The 26,475-nt window shown below is 35.5% G+C and overlaps 1 protein-coding gene across 1 annotated transcript in view; it reads right to left on the bottom strand.

Moving 5' to 3' along the window:
- Positions 1-433: 433 nt before the first annotated feature.
- The window catches only part of LOC133336930 (apyrase-like), a 29,937-nt gene continuing 3,895 nt past the window's right edge, over positions 434-26,475 (bottom strand). Inside the window, exons 2-7 of the mRNA XM_061545198.1 lie at positions 23,584-23,809; positions 23,324-23,521; positions 22,860-23,268; positions 1,178-1,432; positions 608-965; positions 434-530 (exon numbers count right to left, since the gene is read on the bottom strand). Coding sequence (XP_061401182.1) covers positions 434-530; positions 608-965; positions 1,178-1,432; positions 22,860-23,268; positions 23,324-23,521; positions 23,584-23,809 — 1,543 coding nt within the window. The remainder of the gene's footprint in view (positions 531-607; positions 966-1,177; positions 1,433-22,859; positions 23,269-23,323; positions 23,522-23,583; positions 23,810-26,475) is intronic.

The following is a 26,475-nucleotide window of genomic DNA, read 5'->3' as shown; positions in this document are numbered from 1 at the left end:
CATACGAAAATGGAGCGTGTCCTATTCGGAAAAGAACATATGTATGTAATTACATATCATTTTGACACATTGAAATTTTCGTATGTTTCACACGACGAGTTCGAGTTGCATATGTAAATAAAGTGACAGTACATTCAGTGTAAAAACACCATTACCTATATTCCAGAATGTAATAACGGTCCATAACCTAACAAAATTGCCATTTTTTAGATAATGTTCGTAAATTTTATTTTTCCAAACCAAATAAAAATATTTAAAGTAATAAAATTACATTATATTTGTTTTAAAAATTGTTTACTCTATAAAAAAAAGTTGTTCCCTTGGCATTTGTACATACATCTTCTTAATACTCTTTAGTTACGTTAATACTTAGTAAAATTTAACAAGAAAAATACAATAACAAACAAAACTTTTTTATGTATTCAATTAATTACTAATAAACAATTTTGATTCTACCTTCCAAACCTGTAGTAATTGGGCTATTGTCATTGACATAATCACAGACAGCTTCTAGATCTGTCAACTCTTTTCTGAAACAATATACACAATTAAATATATTTATATTTATTAATTTTTTATTATATTAATCAAAAATATATTTACTCACTGAAAATCTTTCCCATAATCACGAAACATTGTAAATCCTCCGCCACCTTCGGCAATAAAATCTGACGTTACAATACGATATTCTCGATCCGCCACTAAAGGCTCATATTTGGGCACCTTACAATCCTGACAAAGGACTTTAATTTTCTGTACTCTTTCGCCAAAGGGTTTGGTAATATTATAGGTAATTTTCATACCAGATACTTGGAGGAAAATACTAGATGTTATTTTTCCTTCATTCAAATTCAGTTCCCTTAAACTAAATTCCAAGGCATTTAATAGTTCCGCTCCTGGTAGCATGAAGGCTGTCATTTTATTTTCAAATGGTGACATTGTGGATAAATGGCCATAGGTAAGATCTAAGAGGAAATAAATTTGGATATTGAGGATAAAAAGTAACTCATGTAAAAGTGTGTTTTCGATTTACGAAATCCACTCGATCTCAAATGTCAATTTCATAGCTTATACGTCAAATACAATCCGATGGATTTGTTAACAGGATTTAGTTGACATATACGCTATGGACGTTTGACGTTTGAAATCGAGTGGATTTAAACACGCTATTACATACTTCCTTTGGAGAGTGGCACTCTTATGGCACCTGTATTTATTAGTGCAATTGATGCCTGGGACCAATATATTTCATTGTAGGGTGTTAATTTGGTAAAAGCGTATACAGCGGCATCGGCAAAAAAATTACCAATATTACATTCCGTTCTATCACAATCGCTTTTCGCAAGATCCACTTTTGTTTCGCCTATAATTTGTACAATTTGTTCGTCGAGTAATAACTTCCAGGGCTTCATGGCTTCGATGACATCTTTAGCTGAAATCAGAGCATAAAAATTAATTTAGAAATAGTCATGTGATCAATGCTTTTGTATTTTCAATACATCATCTCATATCTCGCTTAATTTCTATAGTACGTTTACATTGGACTGGATTTATTAAATCCAGTAGATCTAAATTGTCATTTTCATATATGTTAAGTAAATAATCACGCGGCAATAACTTATAATGTAAATGCCAAGATCGAAATCACTATTCTAGAGAAATACAACACTGGATTTGTAAATCTTTTTGGATGTAACAAAAGTTGCAAGTGTTTCTTTTTTTTGTAAACTCTAGCAGTGTAAAAACGCATATACACTTAGAGCGCGTTTAGACTACTAAATCCATTCGATTTCCAATGTCAATTCCATAGCGTATACGTCACTTTAATCCTGTTTACAAACTCAATGGATTATGTTTGACTTATACGGCATGGAATTGACAGTCCAGATCGAGTGAACATTATTTTGATTTAGGATTTCATCTCATGATTTATCATACACAAATAAAGACGCCTTCTAAATCGAGGTATTAAATCCTAACTGTTTACACTATTATTTAAAATGGTATATAAAGTTGACAATCAGCTGTTATTTGTTTACGTATTCAAACACATTTCCCCGGTTTCATAACTTCTGTAACAATGTTTGTTGGTAAAAATTTTCATAATGCCAATAAAATTTGCTCTCCATTTGGTAAGAAATCATAAAAACATATTGTGTTTTAAAATATCATAAACAAACATAAAAATTAATTGTTGCATTTTTGTTGTTTTGAATTTTAACGTAAACAAATGACAAAATAAAGGGTTGCCATTATAGTACGTTTAGGAGAAGTGATGCATTTTTATCTCGATTTAGTGTAGGATTTCAGACAAATCGAAATATTGAGTTAATTTAATTTTGTATGGTAAATCGAGGTAAATTCAACTTGATTTAGCAATTAAATAAATTCACATTATCACACTAAAAGCTATAGTCTAAACACGTCATAAACGTACATTTACATTCATAAATGACAGTCAGCTGATGATTATTGGTATACACCATGATGCAATAATAAGGTGTTGTATCAAAACAAAAACCTTTGTTTTTGTCTTTTTTCAATATAATATTTCACATGGTTGGCAACACTGCACATCGAATTCAAGTGGAAATTACCCACTTTGACAGTTAATCAAGGCATCAGCTATGCTAAATGGACTATCTATTCATTGTGTACAATTATAAAAGGTAACAGCAAAACTCAGTTGATTTGATTCCAACGTAATACTAGTGTCAATATGAATATGACAAACTATGTTTTTAAAAATCACCCAACAGGAAAATTGGGAACGCATACAATTCGAAATTGTTCTTTATTAAATGTCCTATCGTATTCAATTTACTCAATCTGCCTGTTGGGAAAGTTTGAGGAAGCAAATCTTTCTTCATGGAATAACTCGCATTTCGCAGCAATTTTATATGTGTTACATATATAAGTGGCAATATATAATCTATCTATAAATTTGATAGATTTTTCATTCATGTTTTTCAATTTTGTTTTGAGTATTCGAAAATATTAAATTTTAAAAATAAATCTAATTTGTTTCTTTGTTTACATTTTTCTGTCAAATAACGTTGACACTTTGACGTTGTTGTAGAACAACACTTGCTGTTACCTTCTATTATTATACCATGGTGCCGTAGTATGAACTTTGACAGTTAATCGGATAGTCAGCTGCGCTATTTATTGTGTCATGGTACTGACTATATTCTCAAAATAAATAAAACAAAACAACAATTTTCGAATTTTTTGTTTTTTTTTTTTTTTGTATATTTTAACAGTCAATATATTTTATAATTAAATTAATTCACAATTTGAATTCGTCCTTCGATACCAGCCACAATTGGTTCTTTGTTTTCCATATATTTTATGAAGGCCTCCAAGTCCCCAATACCTCTTCTACAATTAGAAAAAAAAATTAGCCACATAATTTAAAAAAATATATATATTTCATTCCAAACAACTCACCTCAAATCTTTGGCATTTTCACTAATTAGGCTAAAACCATTTTTACCATTTGCCAAATATTCCATTACCACAACACGATAATCTTTCTTCACATCAAATTCCATATATTTCGGAATTTTGCATTCAGTACAAAACACTTTCAGTTCTTGTACTCTTTGACCCACTGGTTGGGTTATATTGTATTTGATTTTTAATCCGGAAACTTGTAAAAATCTTGATGATGATTTTTTCGTCGCTGTAAATGGTGCTATGGAATCTTCTAGTAGCTCTCGTATAATGGCACCCGGCAGGGTAAGTGCATAGAGGGCATTATCATAGGGACACATGGTAAATAGTTGATTATATGTGATATCTGAAATGTGGACATTATATATTTTAGTACATATTTTCAATTCAATAAGGTAATAAATTTTGTACTTACTCCCAGGACTTAGGGGCACGCGAAAATTGCCCTGCGTTGTTAATGCAATTGTAATATTACTCCAATTTGAACTTCCATATGACTGTTCACCTAGAAACTATTGAAACTACAAATTAATAGGAATAGGAATGTGAAAACAGCCATAATAAATGTAAACATGGCATGTGAGCACAATTTGATGGTGTAAATACGCCTTAAAGCCTTTCAAACATAGGAAAAAAATTCACAAACACAATATGCGAAAAACAAATTAGAAATATTCCTTTTTGACATATCATGTCATGTGAACACATTTAATCCAGATGGTGTAAATACGCCGTAACACATTTCAAATGTTGGCGTATATACACAAACATAGTTAATGGACACACACTATGTGATTTTTAGACAACAAAAACAGAAAACAGAACAGAAATTTCCCATACCACAAACAAATAACGCTTTTAAATCTTCACAGAAAACTTCGATGAGTATTATATTGACATTTTACGTACTTAATGACAAATTGTGATTTCTTCCGCAAGTAAATGATGAATTACTAAAACCAAACTGTGATATAATTTAGACATTAATGAGGAAACACATACGAGGATTTCAGTCATGGCTATAAGTTGCATTGTATTAAATGTAATTTATATAATGGATTATCACAGTAAAATATTTTTTGGACAACATTATTTTTTTATTATTTAACATTAACAATGCCAAATTAATATGCCAAGCCTGAAGTCCTATTATGTGTTTTTCCCTAAAGACAACCTTAAATTTATTTCATATCTTACAGCGTGTAACATTGCATCGGTAAAGAAATTTCCCAAATTACATTCACCAGAGGCACATTCCTTTTGTTGTAAATAGACACGAGATGAACCTACAACTCGGTTGCTATATGCCTGAAGTTCTTTACGCCAGGGTTCTAAAGCTTCCTGAACTATTAGATCTTTGGAAAGGAAAGAAATTAGGGATTAGATTAGGAAATCGGTTATAAATATATGAAAAATAATCTTAAACAAATATAGGTAATTTTAGAAAATTATTCGCGTATATATTTAGATTTCGAGCACTTAATTTTGTTTTTATTTTAAAGCTTCGCAATTCAATATAGGTTTTAGCTCTGGCCTCATTTGCTATGCGATATACAAGCTATAAGTTAATTTTCCAAACTAAGAATCCTTTATTTGATATTCCTGTGTCTCTGAAAGACAGAAATTTCCAATGTAATAGTACGTTTACATTTAACCAGATTTCGTTAACCCAGTGGGTTTCAAATGTCAATTCCTTTGCATATATGTCAAATAAATCCTCATAATGCAGTCGTTTAATATTTTGTCTTAAACCGCTTGTACATTAGAATTTTTTACAGTGTTAACCTACTTGATGAGGATTTATTTGACATGTATACAATGTAGTTGACAATTAAATCAATGAGAGGTGACGGTATAGATTGTATACAACCATCCAACGATTTTATATACCTTGGATGGTTCTGAAGGAGTTGAACGATTTTATATACCAAGGAGATGAGGCAGCTTTTAAAGTGTTTAAAAGAAAAATTCTCCGGAAGATCTATGGGCCGATCTGCGTCGACAGTGAATATCGTCGTCGAACGGACATCGCGATTACGTTGGCTAGATCATGTTGTGAGAATGGATGAGGATTCCCCCACTCAAAAGGAATATAAAAGCGATCCAATGATGAAAAGATCAAGTGGAAGACAACATCTCGGAACATGGTCTTTCAAATTAAATGAGATGCGCACACGTCCGACGCGCTTCGAAATCTTTTTTAAGGTCGGCTTATGGAACAACCGTTCTGTAACAAGCCTGTTAAGTAAGTATGTAAGATAAATGTTACATAAATTCAACAACCTTTTGCGTATATTTATATTATATTTGACAGAAAAAGCCACTACCTACATAGTTGCATTTTATTCATCTCAAGTTGTCAAACCTTGTATTATTGTATCATGGTAACATATATTGAGGCGAACAACAAAAAAATATAAAATAAATATACGATATGCCCCGTTTTATGGTCTTGCAACTGGTCCCATTAAATTATTTTGCATGTTCAGATTATGATCACTTAAGAGAACAACATAAAATTCATATTTGGTAATTATTTCAAATACAATTTTCCAGTTAAGGGATGGGTACTCATCATAGGCGAATTTCTACAAAAAACAACAGTTATAGTTCCCTGATATCTCAAAAATAATTTGCAAAAACAAACCGACTCATAAGATTTTTTTACACAAGTCATCCAGAAATAGTTAATAAATGTATTGCCAAACAAACTCTTCAAATTTTGGAAATTTTTATTTATAATTCTGTTTTTTATTTTGTTTATTTTAAATTACACAACATTTTTGACATTTATTTGTACCAACAGCTGGGCTAATGCAGCCTTGATTTAAGGATTTAGGCCGTATTTACACTAAATTATGTTCATAGTTGTGTTTACATTTATTATGGCTGTGTTTACATTACTATTCTAGTTGACGGTTAAACTATGAAAGCTCAAACAAACAACAGCTGTTTGCATTTTGGATAATGATTAAAGGTATTTGTAAACAGTAAGGATGTATTTCTGGATTTCGTTTATCGAGTCGATTTAAAATCGTATATGTAAATGTATTATAAATAATATTAATACTTTTTTCGAATTTCGTAAATCTACATGATTTAAAGGGTATGTTTTAAAGTGCTATTAAAGGGAACCCCCCCATTCTCGGGGTCAAAAAATTTTTTGACTTAATTCGAATCTACACTAATTCATGAATGTCCCTACAAAATTTCAAGTGAAAATCTCAAGAACTCTTGAAGATATAGCCGATTTATCCTGTCAGCATCAAGTGACGGCTGAAGGGCTTCTCAATCTTTAAACGCGTTTTTCTCTAAACGAATGGCGGGCACGATAACTCAAAAACTAATAACACAATCGATTTCAAATTTTTACACGTTTCTCTGGGAGTGCGTAGCTCTCGTATGAACTAGGATAAAGCCAATCGGTGAAGAACTTCCTTATTTTTTAACTTGGTTTTTGGTAAAAAATCGGCGATTTTCCAAAAATATTTTTTCAAAGGTCCACCATTTTTTTTAATTTTAGAGCGAAGTCAATAATCCTAGTTCATACGAGAGGCAGGCATGTACTATTTCTAACACCGTTGGAATTTTCGGATTCCTATGTTCCAGTGAGGAGTTATCATGCCCGCCATCAAAAATAATGACTTTTCTTTAATTACAAAAAACAACAACAAAACAATAAAAAAAATGTTTGTAAATTATTTTTCTTCTCTTTTACATCTTTAAATATATCTTCTTTAAATATGTAATTTATTGACAATAAATACGAATCCTTTTTAAGGAGATAAAAAATAAACGAACAATTTCATTTATTTCATCCAATGTAATATAAAAAAGCCAGCATGGCCAATAACTTATATTAACTTATATGTATAAAAAAATGCAAACAAAAAATAAACTAAATAAATTAAAAATACATAACAGTAAGAAACTACAAAATGAAATTTTATGCAAACAATTAATAAAACAGATTCCACTCTACTTAACTTTCGCTAAGAAAGGTGGAGGGGAAAGGAAGCTTAAGGAATCCTACATATAAATAAACTATATATTCCTCTCGAACCCAAGAGCAATATTAGAACCACAGACATTAAATTTCATATGTGTAAATCTATATGTATAAATCTATAATATAAATGCTAACGAACTTAAATAAAGATGGCTCCCCAGCCAAGAATTAAAAAAAAAGCAAAGTAACACTATACAACCTGTAATCAGCGATTTCTTCAAAGCCAACTTCATCAAATACGAGACAAATGCACAAACAATTCCCCCCTATACGCAAAAGTGGAAGAGGTAAACTTACGAAGACTCAAAGGGAGCTGATTCCACGATCTTACTACTCTAACTACAAATGATCTTTCACAAATTGCAGACGAAAACCTCGGATACAACAACTGAGGGTTCCGAAGGGATCTACACATCACAAACCTACTACACAGTGGTAAATCAACATTTCTCATAATTCTATAATAACACAAAAGGATACGATATTCAACATAATTATAAAAGGATAGGCCAAGAAATTTAACAACAAATTGGGAAACATGATGACTACGACCCAAACCATATACATAACGAATGGAGTTAACAACGGGAACATGCCAAATATTAACAATATCGATTATCCTTTCATAAATTGGAAAAGTTTTACCACTTTTTGAAACACAGATCAAAGTTCTTTACATCCAATTGAGGGAAACATATCGTTAATATATATTCAAATGATATTTATTATTAAAAACAAATTTCAAAATTGTAAAAAAAAACATTTTCAAAGTAAAGTTATGCGATTTTCCAGTCCTGCATAAAGAGGAGAAAATTGCTTCACATAATCCATCAAGGATTCAAATTCTGTTGCATATTCTCTGAAATAGAAAAAAACGATTAGTTATGAACTTCAATATTATTAAAAAAAATCACAAAAACTTACACAGCATTCTGACCATATTGATCAAAAATGGAAAATCCATAACCTCCCGTGGACACATAGCGTGTTGCCAATATTCTATAGGTTTTTTCATCCTGCAGCTCTTCAAATTTCGGTACTTTACATGTAGCACAACGAATTTTAACATCAATAACACGTTCATTAACGGGATTTCGTAGATTATAGGTAATTTTTAAACCCGACACTTGAAGAAATGAATTTGTGCTATTGTATTTATTGTTATCGATGCGCGAGACACTATTCTCAAGGGCAGCTCTTAAATACGCGCCTTTTAAATCGAATGCTACCAGTGGAGCTTCATAGGGCGCCATAGAATATACTTGAGCGTAGATTATATCTGAAATAAGGGAAAACTTATTGTCAAAATAATATGTAATAATGAAAAGAGGTGTAAATATACATATATAATTTATAAGTCGATGGAACATATCATTAGACCTTAAAAAATTTATATTTTATGGGTTCACATGATGTAATATGTCACCGGATTTACATGGCACAATAAATAAATTTAGCACAGCAGATGACTCGATTAACTGTCAAAGTGCGTAATTTCTACTTGAATTCGATGTGCAATGTTGCCAACCATATGAAATATTATAAGGAAAATTTTACAGAAGGTCGAGACAAAAACAAAGGTATTTGTTTTGATACACCACTTTATTATTGCATCATGAGCAAGACCTATTGATACGGTCACAGAGGAAGATTAGCTGCTTCTAAAGTTTACTGTCAAAATACATAATTTTGAATTTACTTTCATTATGAAAACCTAAACAATATCCAGATTTTTTATATTAAACTTAAGCTGTTTTTTGCCTTTCTTGTGACCTTATTCATAGGCTATGGTATTCAGCGTATTGTACAATTTAGTCAATGTGAACCCTATGTAATAGTAATTTATATTCGTTAAGGTCCTTTAAGGAGGAAACACATAAGAGGTCTTCAGGATTGACATGTTAAGTTGACTTCTTTTATTTTAAAAAATATAGTGAACGGCGTCCAAATTTAAGATTGACTCTGATATTCCTTTATAAATTGTCATTTCATACAAAGCCAACATATAAGAATTCACGCCTGGCCTGTTAAGTTATTTAATTACATAGCTGGCTTGTGACTGAACATTTTTTCCATAATCTGAGCTTAACAAAGATTTCCAGGCGCATCGGTCTTGTGCGCAGCTCTTTCAATTTGAAAGGCCCTGTTCCGAAATGCTGTATTTCACTTGATCTTTCCATCGAATTCGTGGCCTTCTTGGCCCCAACCTTTTGAGCTGGGACATCCCCATTCATTCCCACAACAGCCAACATAGTCGCTGCAGCTCTATACGTCTGACTATGTCGATGTTCGAGAATAAATGGTACAACTCATGGTTCATTCGACGGCGATATTCGGCCCATAGATCTTTTGGGGAATTTTTCTCTCGAACACTCAAAGAGCTGCCTCATCTGCTTGCGAAAGTACCCATGCTTCAGATCCATACAACAGCACGCACGGGTAGTATCAGCGCCATGTAGACTGTGAGTTTGGCCTGGCGAGAGGTGGTCTTATTTAGGAATTGCTTACACAGACCATAGTAGCATTTGTTGGCCAACACCCTCCTTCTCCGAATTTCAAAACTGATGTTATTAGTTTTATTTATGGGGGTATTGAAATCGTTGACTACCTCGAAGCTGTAGTTTTCAAATTCACAGTTGGTCCGAGTCTACTTAATGTCTTGCGCTTTGATACCATCAGCTTGGTATTCTCGCCATTTACAGCCAGACTCCTCCTTTGGCAGACTCCTTCTCAATTGGTTCAAAGGTGGCCTTTTCATAGGTTAACCTTCTCCAGCAGGATGTTAAAAGGGTTACAAGACAAACAGTCATCTTTTTTGAATCCTCTTTCGATATTGGAGGTCTCCGAGAGGTACTTTCTGGCTTTAAATGCTGACCTTGTACCAGTTAAAGTTATGCTGCCTAGCCGTATTATTGAAAAAATATTTTTCTTCCATTTTATTATTAATTCGTTAAAAAACGTCCACAATCTTTGAAAATATTTGTTTTTTTTTAACAACACTGTCATATGTTTTGATATAAATTCTCATTGAAATTTGGTAGCACTATTGATTTTTACCTAAAATATGGCAACTCAATTCAGAGCAATGACGCTTAGCAAAAATGAATAAAATCTATTCTAGCGTCAAGCCGCTAGACGCGAACGTCAGCCGTCGCGATTTCCCGTTGCCAATAAGAAACACACGGCAAACGACTGTCGCTGACTCTAGACTCTATTGTAGACTCTAAGAGTCTAAACGCAACCAGAGAGTCACGAGTCAGCGTCATACTTTTTCGCCGGCGTGAAAACCAAACGAAAGAGTTAGCGGCTAGCGGCACAAAATGTCAATTATTTGTTTTCTTTTCTGACAGAATATTATACATCGTGCAAACCAAAATCAATATATTATTTAATAAACAATAATGTCAAGGAACTTGGGGAAAATTATTGAAAATTTTATTTTTTCTTCCATTTTATTATTAATTCGTTAAAAAAGTCTACAATCTTTGAAAATATTTGTTTTTTTAACAGCACTGCCATATGTTTTGATATAAATTATCATTGAAATTTGGTAGCACTGTTGATTTTTACCTAAAATATGGCAGCTCAATTGAGACCAAGAGAGCAAATTTGAGTATGACGCTGAGCAAAAATGAATTAAATCTATTCTAGCGTCAAGCCGCAAGACGCGAACGTCAGCCGTCGCGATTTCCCGTTGCCAATAAGAAACACATGGCAAGCGACTGTCGCTGACTCTAGACTCTATGGTTGCGTTTAGACTCAGACGCGAACGTCAGCCGTCGCGATTTCCCGTTGCCAATAAGAAACACACGGCAAACGACTGTCAGTGACTCTAGACTCTATAGTTGCGTTTAGACTCTTATGCGGTTAGGTCTGTCGAATGCGGTTTGTAGTCGACGAAAAATGTAGAATGTGTCGATGTATTTTTCGTGGATATTTTCCAGGATTTGGCGCAGTGGAAAAATCTTGTCTATGTACACAGAACGCTGGATTGCAGTTTATATGCGATGGTAAGGAGATTAATTCCTCTATAGTTGACATATATTGTCTTGTCTATTTTTTGTGTACATTATGTTAGCTTTGAATGAAATGTCAACATATAAAGGAATATCTGAATCAAACTTTTGGGCGCCGTTCTATTTTATTCTTTTACAATAAGAAAAACCAACATAACACGCCAAGCCTGAAGTCGTCTTATGCGTTTCCCCCTTTAAACTATATATTTGTTTACATTCTTATCTTATTTACATTCTTATTCCTTTACTTACCTCCCTTGGGCCAGTCTATATACAATTCTCCAGCTGCTAGTACAGCAACAGAAATATTTGACCAATCATTCATGGCGTAGGGAACCAAGTGCATTACCTTATATGAAGAGAAAAATGTGATTCAAATTCAATACATTAAAAGGGAATTATTTTTAAAGCTGCTTACCTTATATAGTGCCGCATCTGTATACATATTCCCCATATTACATTCCTTGTAACCGCACTCATGACTCAGTAAATTCACTTTAGTTTCGCCAATTTTTACCCGGCCTTGCGTTTCTACAATATTTTTCCATTCCGGCAATTTTTTTAGAATTTCCGAATCTAAAGAGTAAATTTTGAAATGTGTTTTTATAATTCGAGAAAAATATAAAAATCGATTGGAGGAAATTTTCGGAGCTAGTTTTATATTCTCAAAATATATAAATATTCGGTCAGCGAAGCGTTATTGATAATTTTCTAAATTTTATGAAGCGTTTAATAAAGGCGACATAATTTAAATACTTCATAGACTTATAGTGCGATTACATTTAACCGGATTTCGTTAACCCAGTGGGTTTCAATTGTCAATTTCTTTACATATATGTCAAATAAATCCTCATAAAGTAGGTTAACCCGGTAAAAAGATCTAATGTATATGCCGTTTTAAGAGAATATCCTATTTAATCAAATAATTTATAATGTCAATATCTGTTTCCTCTTCGATTCGATGAAGCATTTAAGGTCAAAATAATTTTAAACCCTTATCGAATTAAGAGCAAACCCCCATTAAACCAAATAATTTATAACACAAAAACCATAAATGTCATTTAGTTTATTAAATCCTCTCAATTTCAAATGTCAATTCCATAGCGTATATATACGTATACGACGTATACGCTGTGGAATTGACATTTGAGATCGAGTTGATTTCGTAAATCTAAACGCACTTTTATTCTATTTCTCTTTGTCGAATCGCCCGAATAAAACACAAATAGTGGATGTTTTTTTACGAAAATAATTTATTTACTAATTTGTGTATAATACTTGAGATTCTCGGACGAAGATGCTGCTGCTGCTCCTCTTATCTATTTATCATACCATAACAATACGTCCCTCAATCTTTGGAGAAATGGGTGAGAATTTCTGAGTATATTCCAATATGGCATCAATATCGCGGACATATAATCTAAAAGTAAATATTATGAATAAATCAGTAAAGTAAAAATTAATTCGTAATAGAATGTATACACGTGCCAGACATACATTTTATTAACTTGGTTTACACAAAATTACTTCACCAATTAAGATTTTACTGTCAAATTGCTCTCTTAGCAATATCAATAAAACGGCATATACATTCGAACTTTTTATCGGATTAACCTACTTCATGAGGATTTATTTGACATATATGCAAAGGGATTGACAATTGATACCCACTGGGTTAACGAAATCAGATTAAATGTAAACTTACTACAAGCTAGCATTTTTAAAAGCTCGTTAAGAGTACTAAAATCGACTCGATTTGTAAATCGAGAAACTCGACCAATATCGGAAACAAACATCTCCAACAGATGTGGGTGCCTTGGCATCTGTAGTCGAGGCTACTGCTACAAGTACGCAGCCAATGAGCATAAATGGATCTGAGTTTAAGGACCACAAAATAAGTTGTTCCTCAACCCAAGCTTCCGAGACAGGAGACGACCCAAATTCTGAGTCTGAACACGAAGACACGAAAAATACAACTTTGCTAGAAAGATGAAGGAGCGTAGATGCTGATAAGATGGTTGAGGTAGTGATGAAGGACATCGCCAAGTTCACTACAGGAATGAAGCAGTTATCTGGGGGCACAAAAGCGAAAAATAACCCGAATGAACCATCCATTTCCTCGGATGTGGTTAAGAGTATTAGGTTGCCGGAAGAGCTGACGAATTCCAAACCCGCAAAAAAAAAATGAGCTTCCCGACAGCGGAGGCTGCCAAAATCCATTGACTTAGAGTGACGATGTCAGTTCTAAAATCAATAAGACAATCGTTACCTCCGAATCTTCCGTGAACGAATGGTCAGGAGCCGCCATTATATGCAAAGGTTGCCAAGAGACACAACATAGTGACGAAGAGGATTAGGTCTGCGGAAGAGCAGGCGAACGCCAAACCCGAAAAACGAAAAAAAACTTTCCGAAGGCGGAGACTGTCTAAATCAATTGACTGAGGGTGACGATGCTGGTTCTAATATCGATAAGACGAGAGCTGAATCCGAATCGTCCGTGTAATCTGCTTACTCCAAATTACTAACCAGAAATCTCGAAAGAGGAACGCAAAGAATGGTCAGGGGCCGCCATCATATGTAAAGTTTGCCAAGAGGCACAACAGAGTGGCGAACAGGATTAGGTCTCTGGAAGAGCAGTCGAATGCCAAACCCGCAAAAAAAGAAAAAGAGCTTTACGACGGCGGAGACTGTCAAAATCCATTGATTGAGGGTGACGATGTCGGCTCTAATCCGAATCTTCCGTGAAACCTGGTTACTTCAAAATAAATAACCAGAAATCTCGAAAGAGGAGCCGCCATATTATGCAAAGGTTGTCAGGAGGCACAATAGAGACGATCTCTGCTATTCAGTGAGGCCTATAAGGAGCTGAAAGATGCGTCCAACAATAAGATTGCGGAGAACCTGCTGCTAGGTGGGGATCCCATTGGTCGTGATAGCTGCAGTTACCAATGTAATGGTACAGTTTAAGTTAGCAATGAGTATAGAAGGTCGGAGAAAACTTGTGGCGGATATAATCCCTGTAAAATGAGACAATCGAAATGAAGCTGGTGAGGAAGAAGGACCTTCCACAACTACAAAAGGCATTGGCCTTTGCCAGAGGTTGGGACAGCAAGTTCACGGCAGAACGCATGCTCAAAGTCTTTGGTCCATAAATAAAGAGTAGGGAGGGAAAAACACCCAGTAACAGGAGTGAGGGAGCCAAGGAGAGGACAATTGACAGCGGTCCTTCAGGTAAACCTCCATCGAAGTGAAACTACAACTCTGGCTCTAACGGAAATAATAATTAAAGGAAATAATAATATGCACATCGGGCTAATACAGGAACCTTGAACTATTAAAAACAAGATCTCTGGATTAAACCACTTAACTGTTTTATTCAAACACTGATTTCTGCCCTAAATCCTGTATAATATGCCATAAAAACTTAAGTTTTCTTTTTTCCCCAGAGTTATCAACGTGGGACGAAACTGTATTTAAGCAGGGAAATTGCAACATTTACCTAGCACAAGCCTAACTTCCGTTCGACTCGACGATACCACCATCAACGTCAGAACAGCGGCTGGTGAGAAAACGATCTAATAACCTTTAACACGGACAATTATAGAGGAGGTATTAGACATAACTATATGTTCCGCAAACTTAATAGACGAGGTTCAAGAATGGAGAGTCTCACAAGAGAGATCCTTCTCTGACCAAAAAAGTATTAGATTTAAAATCTTACGACCACCACCGAAACCAATATTCTTCCGGAAAAAATGTAAGACTAACTGGGTAAAATTCGGGAGACTGATCAAAGATAGGTTAGGGCAGCCCAAACACTGACAACGTAGACAGTAATGTAAACAATTTAACGGACATAGTTATAAAGTTTTACGAAGAAAGTTGTCTACTTCGAGAAAGAAAAACTCTGGATGACTGGGGAAATTTGGAACAAAGGTAAAGAGATCCAAAGTCTTTGCTCGCCGCAAGAAAACTGTAGCATACAGGGAAACTTCCACATTAAGAGGAAAAAATAAAATGGCGAGAACCGCTAAACGCAACTCCTGGAAAATTTTCTGTGAACAACATCTTAAAAATAAAGAAGTTTCTATCAAAAACCCACACTCAAACCGGAACCATTGTAAATTGGGGGTAATGGAATAGTGACAACAAATCAGCTGAGCCAGACGTCTTCCAACTTTATTACATAAAGAGGTGGACAATACATCACCATATTTGGCAGCATTATGTAATGCATGTATACGGCTTGCATACATTCCGAAAGCCCGGCAGGAAACCAGAGAAGTCTTCTAAAATTTTATCGGCCAATAAGCCTAATTTCTTTCTTACTCAAAACTATGGAACGGACAGTCGGCACCATAATAAAGAGCATCGATTTTTAACGGATTTTCGAGAGAATAGGAGAATAGAAGTTTTTTTGGGCAAAAGCAGTGTTGGAAATGGCAAAGGTGAGCCAAGACATGCCACAGCTATCTGCGGTAAGATTAGACCCAAATATTACGTTAAACGGTCTGTGTGTCTCCGGTTAAAATGTCGTCCAGCATACTGCGTCATTGTGCTCCTCAATACATCGGTTTCCCGACTCTATTTTTTTCAGTATGGTATGTCCTTTGGTTCTATAAAAGACTCCGGTTAGTTGAACGTCTCTGATCGGACTGTCGATATTTACAGACGGGTCGAAGATGGATAATGATACTAGTGCAGGCGTTTATTGCAAGGAACTAGTCATTTAAAACTCATATAAAGTTAATGATATTTGCAGCGTTTTCAGGCAGAAATCCTGGCAATCATGAAAGCGGCTGAGATAGTCAAAATACTTATTGCAGACAACATAGGTCACTATATGTGTCGATAATCAGGCGGCAATCAAGTCGTGTACTATGAAGTCAAAAGCGGTTCGTGATATACGACAGATAGTTAAATTATTATGTTTTATTATTATTATTATTATGTTGGGTTCCAGAACACAGTAACATAAAAGGGAATGAGATAACCGATGAACGTATTGGCTATTTTAGTGGAAAACCCCATATGTGCTACTGCGAGGTAGTCGGCAACAGATATTCAACAGAACCTGGTGTGAGATTTCAAAAATCATCTGGCCAGAATTCACTCGCTGTTCTTATAGCAAGAGGGATATACAACTCGTTGTGGGGATCATAAAAGGTCACTCCAGGATTAGATCTTTCATTTCCAAATGGGACATTAACGGAGTGAGGATGACGAAGAGCTTGAAACAAGATAGAAATCGAGCCGATTTACAAGTAGCTGTTCGAATATATAAAGGTATCTATTGGTCATACGAAAAAAATCCGCTCATTATCTTTATTAGCTTTAAACCCTGTGCAAAATCTAAATTTTTCCAAATGCACTTTTCCAATATGTCAATGTTGTTATTTTCATTTATAGTATATTTACATTGAACTACATGTAAAGTAAATTCCGTAGATCTAAATTTGTCAATCCCATTGCTTATTTGTGAAAAAATCTTAACCCAGCAACAAGTTCTAATGTACATGCCGTTTAACATACACATAGTTATGCATGTGTAAACATTCCATTAAAATTTTTAAATTTGCATTTTCCCAAAGCTTACCTTAAATTTGTACCATGTTCCCGAAACATTTTGTAACCATTTCCACCGTTTTGCAGAAATTTTGGTGTCACAAGGCGATACATTGATGTCTCATCAAAATCTTCATATTTCGGTTGGGGGCAATGGGCACAACGTATTTTCATATCCACAATGCGTTGATATGCAGGTTTACGCAAATCATATGATACCCTAATACCGGATACTTGTAGGAAATTATAAGAACTATTAATGCCTTTGTTTAAATCGATACTGCTGACCGAAAACTCGAGAGCCTCTTTCAAATATTTGCCGGGCAAATCGAATGCTACTAGATTATTTTCAAATGGTGACATGGCTATTAATTGGGCATATGTTAGATCTGAAGGAGAAGATATATAATAAGTATTTTGGAATATTGTAAATATTGCAAAAAAAAAAATACTTACTGCCCTTGTGCAAGGAAGATTTCATGGCACGATTATTTATTATGCCAATGGCCACATCTGTCCATTGTTTGGGATTACGCTTGACATTCTTGAACTGTAAATTATTAAAATTATCAAAGTTACTTAGAAAATTATGTTATAAAAAGGTCATAAAAAATCTGCTTTGAAAAGGACTGTTCCTAGAATGAAGACAAACGTCGAACTTTGACAAATTTGAATTTAATTCGCATATGCAGGTTTCGCATCAGGGCGGAATAAATTCAAGTTATCAACGCACGACCTTTGTAAAGCCACATAGCCCAATATGCCTGATGAGCCGCTTAACCAACGGCGAAACGCGTCGCATAATGGTGGGTATGTAGGTTCTTCTCCTGGCTTTCCTTTTCATTGCAAAACTTAGATCATCAAGCTCGACTCGTAAGAGTCTAAATAATCACTTAAAAAAAGAAAATTAGGTTATTTAAAAAAGAATATTTACTTACCGAATACACCATGGCATCACTAACATAATTTCCCAATTTACATTCCCGGGAATCGCACGGTTGTTCTGGTAAATCCACTAATGATTCGCCTATTACTACACTGCCTCTGGCGTCAATATAGCTTTTCCATGGTTCCATTGCTTCCAGAGTTATTAAGTCTAACGAAATTTATATAGTATCACATACTTATTGCACTTTTGTTCTAAAATAAAGTTACGAAATACCTTTACCGTATATTATCCGTGCTCCACCATAAATGTTAGTCACAAATCACATAGTAAAAAAACAGTTTTTTTTTTCAAAAATTTATTTTTTTATTTTGGAAACTTTTGTTAGTTGCGTTTTTTTCACAGAAAGGTTATATGCAAGCTTATAAATTTGGATAGGCATTTTTTGGATAGGAATAATTTCGTTTTCCAAACCATTATTTTTGTAAAATGTGTTAGCAATCAAAAAATGTATTTTTGTAAGTCAAAAAAGTGAGAAAAAATTATATATAAATACATGCATTATATACAATATTAGTAATATAATTAAATTATTTATTTTTTACATAAAAATGTATAAAGAAATATTCAAAGATAATATTAGGTTTTGCAGCAACTATGTAACTTCGTTTGAATAGGTGTAAAAACGTTTGATGTAAATACGGTCTAAAGTTCACACCATTCATCAATGTGTCAAACAGAAACCATAGCAACAGCTGACTATTCGATTAACTGTCAAATTGCATAGTTTCTACTTGAATTTGACGATTGAAGGGTGTAAAAACGTTTGATGTAAACACGGTCTAAAGTTTACACCAAACATCAAAGAATGAACAAGAAAAACGTGAGCGGGAGAAAATCGAGATGGAGAGGAGTCAGAACGAAGTCCGACAATTTTACAAAGGAGTAAAACACCCAACCGAAGGTTTTGGTGTAGGCACATTCTCCTGTAGATTTGAAGTAGGAAACCTGGTGATAGATAAAGATAGCGTGTTGAGGGTCGGAAAAGCTTCAGGTATCAAATAGTGGCGGTGGAGATGATACCACAGAACCAATAAGAGATGGCGGTATAGAGTGTATACCACCTAGTCAAGATGAGGTCAGAATAGCAATCAATCGGTTGGCGAATAATAAAGCAGCAGGTGCCTATGGATCACCAGCCAAACTATTCAACCGAAGGTTTTGGTGTAGGCACATTCTCCTGTAGATTTGAAGTAGGAAACCTGGTGATAGATAAAGATAGCGTGTTGAGGGTCGGAAAAGCTTCAGGTATCAAATAGTGGCGGTGAAGAAGATACCTCAGAACCAATAAGAGATGACGGTATAGAGCCGATGGGTCACCAGCCGAACTATTCAAGACCGGTGGTCAGATGGTGGTCGGGAGCATGCACTAACTGATTTGTACAATTTTGCTAGAGGAGTGCATGCCCAATGATTGGAAACTCAGCATTATGTGTCCCGTGTACAAAAAAGGTTAAAAGACGATATGTGCCAACTGGGCACATATTCAATTTTATTGAATGAAAGCAAAAAATGTCGGAATAGCATCAAATTATAGAATAAGTTTAGATTTGTTCGAATTGCTCAACATTGGCACGAATTATAGCCTACAAACGGCCAATAAAACCGTCACACCCTGCCCGAATGTTGATCTGCGGTATTTTGGCCCATTCCCGGCAAAGCGCTTGCTTGAGGTGATCGACACTTTGATATTTTTAGTGTCAACCTTGATTTCCAAAATACTCCAGACACAATAGTCCAACGGATTTGTATCCGGAGATTTTGGTGGCTATTATGCGCTGGAAATGAAGCGAGGAACCTCATTTTGTAACCATTCTTGGTTGGCGCGTGATGAGCGCGATGGTACAGAGTCCTGTTGGAATGTCCAAGGTCTGCGGCCAAATTGTTTGCGTGCCCAAGGCACTTAATCTGATGCCATGATTGATTACTACGAGCAGAGAGCGACCATCGGCAGTTATGGCCGGCGCTTGAGTTCTGGTGGCCAAGAGAAGTTGCACATTTTTACCTGACCTCTTTGGCAAGTAAACCCGATCATTTTGTTTGTTTACAAAATGCTGGACAACGAATGTTTTCTCGTCGAGAAAACCAAATTCGGCAGTTCACCAGTCTGAAGTTGGTTGCAGTTTCTTTATCTCACTCTGTACAGCGCAATGTGGGAACGATTAAAGCCAATGATTTCACTCTGCGTCCAATCCTGGAAAAGACCCACGAAAAACACATCGAGACATTCCACCTATTCGTCGACTGTAAAGCCGCATTGACAGCCCTATCCGTTAGAGGTGCTTAAAGCCATATCTCCTATCGGCATTCTCGCAAAATTATTACGACTATGCAGATTAATATTAACTGGCAAAAGGTCAGCAGTGAGAGGATTTCTCGGAGCCTTTCAAAACCGAACGAGAGTTCAGTCAAGATGACAGTCTGTCCTATGACCTTTTTAACATGCTACAGTAGATATCGGATATTAGAAACTAAAAAAAAGCCGGAGATTTCTTTCTTTTATGCGTTTTTTTTCTTATATGGGATGTGCTTATATCCGATATCTACTATACCGGAAAAGGTCATACGAGAGGCATAGGTGAACAGAAATGGTACTCTGTACACAAAACAACGCATATTACTCGCCTACGCTGATGACCGACAATAGTTCAAACATTGAGAGCGGTAACATCCACCTTTAAACAAATTGGGAAGGAGTCTGCCAAAGTGGGACTGGCAGTAAATAGTGAGAAGACCAAGCTGATGGTATCAACGCGCAAGACGACTAGTAGACTCGTACCAACTACGGAATTTGAGCTTCGAGGTAGTAAAAGATTTTATAATTTAGAAACAAGGCTACTTCCCGCCAGACCAAACTCACACTCTACAAGACGCTGATACTACCCGTGCTGTTATATGGATCAGAAGCATGGGTACTTGCGCAAGCAGTTGAGGCAGCTCTTGGAGTGTTTGAGAGTAAAATTCTCCAAAAGATCTATGGGCTGATCTGTGTCGACGGTGAATGTCGCCGTCGAATGAACCATGAGCTGCAGCGACTACGTTGGCTAGGACAGGTTATGAGTATGGATGAGGATACCCCAGCTCAAAAGGCATTTAAAAGCGAGCCAACTGATGGTTCACGTAGAAGGGAAAGGCCATGAATTCGATGGAAAGATCAAGTGGAATACAAGATTTTGGATCAGGGTATTTCAAATTGGAGGAGCTACGCACAAGACCGACACGCCTGAAAATCTTTTTTAAGCTCGGTTTATGGGACAAATATTCTGGCACAAGCCAGCTAAGTAAGTAAAGATCTAGGCTACAGAAAATTATTTTTTTATGTTTTAAACGTTGGGCGCCAGTTGTTTATTTAAATCCGAAGTAAGAATTTCAAAGCAAGTAGAGATATATATCGTAAATAGGCTAATATTTAACCGCAACCGTATTGATTTTTCGAGACTTTCAAGATTTCAAGACAAGTAGGCAGAACAAGACTTAAAGCGGTATCCATGTCGTGGTTTCTACATCAGTCAAACAAATTTGTTAAATAAGTTTTTTTATGTTCAGGTGAAAGTCTGGCAGTGACGATTTCGCTGTTACCAAAGACCAGCATATGTCGATTTCTCGTTATTCTCCATAGTTAAGACTGTCTTACGATTTATTATGGCGTATTTTGCTTTTAGATCTTCATCTACACCCATATAAAGTCCAGATCTTTGGTCCGAAGGAATTATTGCACCTTACTTCTTCGAAAACGAGGATTGTTCAGGAAGTGAACATGGATTTTTCTTATAATAATGTTAGTGAATGTCTTGCTGTGGGTCTCTTGTGTAAAGGAGAGAGAATTTATTAAAACATTGATCTATTTAGTATACAGTTGTGGCGATATAAACTGCCCACCAAGATCATGGGCAAGATTTGACAACATTTAACTTTTTATTGGGCTACGCAAAATATAGTCTTTATGCAGATAAACCTTCAAATCTCGTTGACTTAAAAACCAACATTCGTCAAGATATGGCTGAGAAGTTGAAGGGTTGAACGGTCTATCTTTGTGGATAATTTATGGGAAGATTGCGTCTACGAAATATTAATGTTATGGCATTTTTAAATAATCCTTGGCAGCCTTTCACACATGCAACTTATGTTCGTTTCATGTATGAAACGTTGGGCGCCAGTTGTTTATATAACAATTTCAACATTTCTAGAATAAGAGTTTTCAACATTCTAGAATAAGAAAAGGAGTTCTCCAAGCGATGTCGTATTTCATATAACATAGAAATATGAGTCTGAATGCTATCGGGATGATTTGGAAACATATCCTCTGAGGCACCCGGACAGATTTAGCTCGAACATGGAAAATATGAGCAACAATAGTCTTCGGATACTGAAAATTAATATCTGCTACTACTAGGCATATAATTAGAATGTGATCTATAAAAATTCCCCTTACCTGTGACGTCGACGTGATCTATTATAAGTAGGGAGAGGTTTAACAGGAAAGGACGAACTAGTGGATGATAGTTTGAGGTGATCAAAGTAGAGAGAGCGACAACAAGAGCCTTCCAATCAGTTCATTGTTCACATTACACATGCAAAAATAATCAAAAACTTTAAAGCCAAACTGTTTGTATCAAACATTGGGCGCCATTTGTTTACATAAGTAGGATAAAGAAAGGAGTTCAAGCAATGTTTGAAACGATTGACCCCAGTCTTTCATATCATATTTAAAAAAAATAAAGCATAGTTACAAATGTGTTATAGTAAAATTTGGAATAATTTAAAAAAAATTGTAATGTAATACGATGGATTTTCCCGAAGTACCACTTGTTAGTCATCACACCAATAAAAATAATAATATCTACAAAATATTGAAATAAAAACTTACCCTGCGGCACATCACTACCCATATAAAGTGGAGCTCCCTCGTAATCCACAACATTACCCTCCTGGTCAAAGTAAACCGTTAGATTTCCAACATATTTGGCGTAGGCTCCAGCTTGAACAATTAAAACACGATGACCCGTTTCCGAATGGGTTACAACTGTGGGATAATCACCTTTGGGTACATCAGGCCCCGGTGGTGTATCACCCGTATATAAAAATGTATGTGAATGAGATCCGACAATAACATCGACAACTGAGCCCGTCTTTGAGGCAATCAATTTATCCACATCGTAGCCACAGTGTGACAGGACAATTATAATATTTGCACCTTGAGCTTTTAATTTTTCAGCTTCTTCCAAAATTGTTTCACTTTCGTTGCGGAATATTAATTTGCCGGTGTTAGCCAAATCCTAAAATGGAACCTGTGTAAGAAATGCTTAATATATAATTTTAAATTTGTCTTACATATGTCGTCTCCAAAATAATTCCAATAACACCAATTTTGCGGCCACTGCGCTCAATAATCATTGATGGTTGATATTTACCCTGCATGGTGGGTTCATTGCTTGCATCGATATTGGCCACCAGCATGGGACTATTTAAAGCTTCCAAAAATGGTACAACACCTTCAACGCCATGATCGAATTCATGATTGCCTAAGGTCTGGGTATTTTAAAACCTTATTAAATTAAAATTATGAATATGTAAATTCTCAATAACCTTACCATAGCTTCAGCTGGTAGTAAATTTAAAAATTGACTTGTCACATTCCATCGGCCCACATTGTACCACAGCGTTCCTTGAAAACTGTCACCGGCGTTGAAGTATACCACGTTATTATCCTTTTGCTGTTCCAGCAATTGTCTCACGGTATAAACTGTGCGGGCATAGCCACCAACGCATTCAGTATCGCCTTCACATGCACCTCCAGAGGTATCGGTAGGTTCATATCTGAACAAAGAAAATTTGAAAATTTAAATTTCTAGGTGTTAAGGAAGTTCTACAAATGTTGGATTATAAAAATGAATAGAACGCCAGGAGAGGATAGAATCCTATATGTTCACATTGTCCATGTTCCACCCATAAGAACTATAAAAAATGGGTTGAGGCGTCGGGTTAGTTGCCCACACTCGGAAAACTTCCTCCCTCCCTCCTGCTATGAAAAACCAACGAAAAAGAAAACCAAAGGCCCTAATTTTGATGACCCCGCAAAGGTATATTTTGCAAAATTTCTGGTATCAAGTAATGGCGGCGAAGAAGATATCCCAGAACAATTAAGGTATGACGGAATAGATTGTATACCCCCTAGCGAAGATGAAGTAAAAATAGCAATTAATCGGCTGAAGAATAACAAATCAGCGGGTGGAGATGGATTACCATTCGAAATAGTCAAGACTGGTGGTCATATGCTGATCAGGAGCGTGCATTGGCTGATTAGTACAATTTGGCTAGCATATAAGTGCTATCTGCTGTGTGAACGACTGAAGCCAATCGTCAATGACATTATTGGACCATACTAATGCGGCTTCAGACCTAGCAAATCTACCATAGACCAGATTTTCACACTACAACATAGAACAGATTTTCACATACACAAATACTGGAAAAGACCCACGAAAAATACATCTACACATTCCATCTATTCGTCGACTATAAAAACGCCATCGACAGCCCAATCCGATCAGAGGGGTTTAAAGCCATATCTGCGGTCCGGCATTCCTGCAAAATTAATACGGCTACACAGGATAACTTTAACTGGTACAATGTCATCAGTTAAAGTAGGAAAATACCTATCGGAGCCCTTCAATACCGAACGAGGATTCAGATAAGGTGACAGTTTGTCGTTTGACCTTTTTAACATCCTGCTGAAAAAGGGCATACGGGAAGCAAAGGTGAAACTTGAAAACTACAGCTTTGAGGTAGTCAAAGATTTTATATACCTCGGTACCGCCATAAATAAAACCAATAAAATCAGCTTTGAAATCCGGAGAAGAATAGTGTTGGCCAATAGACGTAACTATGATCGGAGTAAGAAATTCAAAAACAAGACCACCTTTAGCTAGACCAAACTCACACTCTACAAGACGTTGATACTACCCGTGCTGTTTTATGGATCTGAAGCATGGGTACTGGCGCAAGCAGGTGAGGCAGCTCTTGGAGTGCTTGAGAGAAAAATTCTCCGGAAGATCTATGGGCCGATCTGCGTCGACGGTGAATATCGCAGGCGAATGAACGATGAGTTGTACCATTTATTCTCGGACATCGACATAGTCAGACGGATCGAGCTGCAGCGATTACGTTGGATAGGACATATTGTGAGAATGGTTGTCCTGAAAAACGAACGAGAACGAATGAAGAATATGGGTATAAAGGAACGATATCAGTGATAGGAACGCTGTCACAAAAAGGACTATGCGAACTAAAGAACTGAAATAGTTCCAATGAACTAATTCGTTACGAAACTACATAACTCTAATTGTGGTTGAGAGCTACACAGAATGTTACAATGGAGACTCCGAATATTTCCGCAATTTCCAGTAATTTAAAATTGCCATGGTCTCCACTTTGATATTTCGATAATCAAGATGTGTTGCGAACAACTAAACTTGAAATATATCCTGAAGTACACTGTACCGTCAAAACTAGTAAAACTTTCAACCAGATTATGGGAACACAAACCAAAATGGCGTACTTAACCAGGATTGTCAAATTTTAATATGACCGATGTGTTGATTTGACATCTTTACTAGTTTTCCGTTTCAAAACTTTTCGTATTTCTACAACTTTTGTAAGCAACTCTGCTGAGTTCTTAGAAGTGAGAGGTATAAAAAGTGACAAGGGGGAAGAAATACAAAAGGAATCGTAGAGAGTAGCAGCAGAGTTGCTTAAAAAAATTGCATGCATAAACCCAAACTTATTGTGTGCGTTTTTGCGGCAGCGATTTTGACATTTCCATTTTAGTTAATTACTTGCAAATTAACTGATATATACACTTCAACAATTACCCTTCTCTTTTGTTAATTTTATGACGTTTATATTTAGTAAGATTTTTAGAAACTAAAATGTATATCCTTTCAAATGAGTGAGTAACAAGTCGTATTTATTAATAACTTATTATGACACACTATAAATTTTATACAACTTTATTGTAGTTGTGTTTGGGAAACAGATCATTTACCTGGGGCCTGAACATACCAGTACAAAAGAATAAAGGGGGAACACATGAGAGGACTTCGGTATTAGCATGTTAAGTTGGCTTTCTTATTGGAAAATAAATAATAAAGAATAAAGGCGAACAGATTCAAGTTTGACTCTGATATTACCAAAACCAATTTAACATGCAAAGCCTAAATTAGTGTATGTGATTCCGTCTTAACTTCAAAATCTTAAATGTAATGTGGCGAGGGAGTGGGCGGAAGAAAACATAAATTGAAAAGTTTAATAAGTTATATTTTAGAAAAATAACATCACGTCATAACTGAAGGATCGACTTTAAATTAGAGTTGTATTTAAAGCAAAATATTTACAAGAAGGCCGTGTTTACACCGAGTAGTTTTTAAAGTGGCAATGTGGCGAAATCTGAACTATTTTTAGAAGATTATTTACACTAGTTTAAC

Source organism: Musca vetustissima, unplaced genomic scaffold (genome assembly GCF_032173495.1).
Source record: "Musca vetustissima isolate MV318-11 ecotype Yass unplaced genomic scaffold, APGP_CSIRO_Mvet_v1 utg62662, whole genome shotgun sequence".
NCBI lineage: Eukaryota > Metazoa > Arthropoda > Insecta > Diptera > Muscidae > Musca > Musca vetustissima.
The sequence above is the reverse complement of the archived record's forward strand: the minus strand, read 5'-3'. Positions and strand labels throughout refer to the sequence as shown.